A 4,113-nucleotide genomic window follows, 5' to 3' on the forward strand; every position below is an offset into this window, starting at 1 on the left:
TGGCGTAACGAGACTTTACTGAAAACAGAAAACCGGGCGAACCAAAGATTACAAACAGGAATGTGGACTCGTAGCAAAACAAAACAAAACAGAACAAAAAGGGAGGGGGGACCGGTCGAAAGAACCGAAGGGGGGAGCGAGATCGAGGAAAGGGGCGGAGAATTTTTTTTCTTCTTCCCATTTCTTTAAAAAACCAACACAAGAAAACACACACACACACAACCAACGTTTGTTCCCGAGTAGAAACATAAATAGGGCAGAATCGAACACTCTGTTCTTCTCTCTTCCAAAGGAAAAAAAAAAAAAGTAAAAGGAAAGGAAAGGCAGGGTTTGAGGCTGCGCCCCCTCGGAGCCCCCTTCCGCGGCGCGGTGTACAAAGGGGCAGCCGAAACGCGCGGGTTTGTGCAACACGGGGCGGCCGCGCGGGGGACAGAGGCAGCGCGAGGGCGGGGGGTCATGCGCTCGCCCCCCCGGGAGCAGGGGGTCCAGCTTGTCGAGTCCGGGGCGCCCCTTCCGAGTCCTGGGCACCCTCGGGGGGGAATCCCCGGGGGCCGCGCCCTCTCTGAGTTCCTGGGCACACTCGGGGAGGTGGGGTCCCCAGGGCCGCACCCTCTCCAAGTCCGGGGCGCCCACGACAACCCCCGCGAGCCCGCCCCTTGGGGAGGGTGGCCGCGCATGCGCCCCGCGCGCGGACTCAGTACGCGGGCACCTGGTGCTGGGGCAGCAGCTGGCAGCCGCTGTTGACGTGGCTGAGGACTTTCTGCTTGAGCTGCGCCACCTGCTCGCGCAGCAGGCTCGCCGTGGACGCCAGCTCCGTGTTCTGACTCTTGAGGGTCTTCACTTTCTCTTCCAGGCGCGAGATGCGCTCCAGCTTGCGCTTGCGGCACTTGGAGGCGGCGATGCGGTTGCGCAGCCGCTTGCGCTCCGCCTTGATGCGCTCCTGCGTGTCCATGTCGATGGGCGACAGCGGCGGGCTCTCGCCGAAGCTCGGCACGTCGGGCACCGTCTGTGGCTCGTCCTTGAGCGCAGCCAGGCGCGGCGGCCCCAACGCGCCTGGGGGTGGCGGCGGCGGGAAGGGCACAGGTTCGGCAGCGAAGGCGACCGTCGCGGCGCCCCCCGCGCCCCCGGCGCCGCCCGCGTAGCTGCTCAGGTTCGCGTAGACAGGCGCTTCGGGCGCGGCCGCCGCCGGGGCCAGCTCGCCGGGGGGCGCGGAGCCCGTGGCCGTGCCCGAGGGCCCCCCGGCGGCGGCGGCGGCGGCGGCGGCCGCGCCCGCGCCGAGCTGGTTCTGCTTGTGTAAATCCTCCAGGGCCTTGACGAAGCCCTCGGCGAACTCCTGCTCCTCGCTGGCCGCCACCTTGGGGTAGAGGAACTGTGAGCTCGTCGGCGTGGTGGTGACCAGCCCGTTGGACTGGATGATGAGGCGCTCGAGCTCGGGGGAGGCCAGCTTCAGCAGCCCCAGGTCGGGAGAGGCGAGCAGGCCGTCGGGGGGTGCCGCGCTGGGGGCGCCGTCGGCGCGCAGGGGGGTAGGAGGCGGCGCGGCCGCAGGCTTGAGCGCTGCCGCCACCTGCTCACTCAGGCTCAGCGTCAGCGCGTCCTTCTTCATCATGCTGCCGGCCGCGGCCGTCGGGGGCGCCCCGGGGAACAAGCGGCCCGGGGACGCGAATCTGCCGCCGCTGCCACTGGCGCCGCCGCCCAGGCCGCTCAGCGCCTCATCGCCGTAGAAGGGTGTTTCCATCCTCCGCCTCCCCCGCCGCGCCGGCCCGGGGGGGAGTGGCCGCGGCCTCCCGGGGGGCCCAAGCCCCCCCGTCCGCTCGGCCCTGCGCCCGCCCCGGCCGCGGCCGCTGCGCCCGGCCCTCCACTGGCGGCGGCTCCTGCGCCGCGCCACTTGTGCGCCCTCTTATAGCCTCGGCTCGGCGCGATGAGCTCACCGCCCCCGTTCGCCATTGGGTGCGGGTGACGTCGCTCATTTGCATGGAGGGGCGGGGCCAAGCCGCCGACGCCCGCCCGGCCGCCGTTGCCCCGGCGACGCGCGGTAAACGGCACAACAGCGCGCTGCCTTGTGGGTTGACGTCATGGGGGCGGCCGCGCGCCCGGGCCGGGTCACCCCGCCCCGGGACCGCTGTGTACGACCGATCTCCCCGGCGCCGCCTCCGCCAAGGCACGTCCCGGGTGGCGTGATGGGCCCGGGCCACCAGGCGCCCGCCCGCCCCGAGGCCCCGCCCCGTGTCCGCGCGTGGGGCCCCGGCCGGGCGGGGGCGGGGGCGGGGGCGGTGCCGGCCTCCGGGGACTGGAGGGGGATGGGGTCCCGCATGGATAAATAACTCCTTGGCGCCTCCTGCTCTGCTGTGCCGCCAGGGCCTCCCCTAGCGCGCCTTCTGGAGAGGCTTTGTGCGGATACGGGGCTGGAGGCCTGGTGGGGCTGTGTCCGGGGGCTCGCCGGGGGTGTGGGGAGGTCTGCGTTCCTCACCCTCCCTCCTTCCTTCCCTCCCTCCCTCCACCCCGCGTGTGATTGCTCAGGAAGAGACAGGGGAGGGGAGAGGAGGGTCGCCAGAAGTTGCTGAAAGCGCTTGGATCCTGATCATTTTCACTGAGTGCGTTCTAGAACCAGGAGTCCGACTTCCTGCCTTTACAGATGGGAAACTGGGCTCAGAGAGGTGGAGTGACCATCCCCCGAGAGTTAGCTAGGAGTCACAGCAGGGCCAGGGCTGTGACTAGGCCTGAGCTCTTGTCCACCCTTAGAACCCTAGAACCTGGGAGTCCAGGCCCCTGCGCAGCCCCTTCCTTCCGCCGCCCACGTTTTAACCCCAGGTCTGCCAGGGCTGTGATGTCCTGGGCGAGGGTGCCCAACTCCAGGGGCTGGGCTGATGAGGCAGGAATGCCGGCTATAATTATTACATGCTTGTTGCCACTATCATGGCTGTTAGGGCTTAATGAGCCACTATTAAGACTGGCTGGGAAGGGGGTGTGAGGGAGGAGAGATGGACCCACCCCACCAATACTCACAAGGGATCCTTAGGACATCTGGATCTGACCTACAGCCTCTGCATGCACCCCTCCAGCTCCCCACCTCTGTCTGAATGGAGCCCACACCCTCCTTTCCCTGACCTCCTTCCCCTCACTCTCTCTGATCCTTGGCCTCCCAGTTGCAGGACTAATCGTACCTCTGGGCCTTTGCACGTGCTATGCTCTCTGCTTGGTACTCCCTTCCCCCAGTGCAAAGATGTGTCTTCAGGAAGTGCCCCACCCTCAGACTTTACTCCTTTATTGTAGCCTCTGAATCTGCCAGAATGATGGAGTGGACCATAGTCCCTGAAGGTCAGGGACATTGCCTATGCTGAGCCTGCTGACAGGGCCTCATATAGAATGGATGCTCAGTATTAAAGGTGAATGCGGGGCTGGGTGTGGTGGCTCATGCCTGTAATCCCAGCACTTTGGGAGGCCGAGGCAGGCAGATCACTTGAGGTCAGCAGTTCAAGACCAGACTGGCCGAAATACAAAAATACAAAAAAAAAATACAAAAATTAACCGGGTGTGGTGGTGTGCACCTGTAATCCCAGCTACTCAGGAGGCTGAGACATGAGAATCGCTTGAACCCGGGAGGCAGAGGTTGCAGTGAGCTAAGATTGTGCCACTGCACTCCAGCCTGGGAGACAGAGTGAGACTTCAGTCAAAAAAAATAAAAAATAAAGGTGAATGCAACAAAAGGTTGCTTGTGTGGGTGGTCTCTAGCCTCAGTTTGTCTGCCTGGCCAGTGGGCATGCGTTACTCCTTTTCTATCCTCCTTACTCACCTGGCTCTGCCCCCAACTGGGCCCTGGGGCATGAAGGCCATAGGGGAGGCTGTCCTCATCACCAAGAGAGGTGGCCTGTCGGCCACACGTGGTGACTCTTGCCTGTAATCCCAGCACTTTGGAAGGCTGAGGCAGGCATTTGAGGTCAGGAGTTTGAGACCAGCCTGACCATCATGGTGAAACCCCGTCTCTATCGAAAATAAAAAAAATTAGGCTGGGCGCAGAGGCTCACGCCTGTCATCCCAGCACTTTAGGAGGCCAAGGCAGGCTGATCACGAGGTCAGGAGATCAAGACCATCCTGGTTAACACGGTGAAACCCTGT

The 4,113-nt window shown here is 64.5% G+C and overlaps 1 protein-coding gene across 1 annotated transcript; it reads right to left on the reverse strand.

Annotated features, from left to right (window-relative positions):
- JUND (JunD proto-oncogene, AP-1 transcription factor subunit) lies at positions 1 to 1,874 on the reverse strand. Its single transcript, XM_009435021.4, has one exon. The coding sequence runs from the start codon at positions 1,733 to 1,735 to the stop codon at positions 695 to 697; it is 1,041 nt and encodes a 346-aa protein (XP_009433296.4). The 5' UTR covers positions 1,736 to 1,874; the 3' UTR covers positions 1 to 694.
- Positions 1,875 to 4,113: the final 2,239 nt, after the last annotated feature.

This window comes from Pan troglodytes, chromosome 20 (assembly GCF_028858775.2).
Source record: "Pan troglodytes isolate AG18354 chromosome 20, NHGRI_mPanTro3-v2.0_pri, whole genome shotgun sequence".
In the NCBI taxonomy this organism is placed as follows: domain Eukaryota; kingdom Metazoa; phylum Chordata; class Mammalia; order Primates; family Hominidae; genus Pan; species Pan troglodytes.

What these genes read in the sequence shown, in the direction of transcription:
- JUND (XM_009435021.4), bottom strand. Translation starts at nt 1,735, where the DNA reads ATGGAAACACCCTTCTACGGCGATGAGGCGCTGAGCGGCCTGGGCGGC.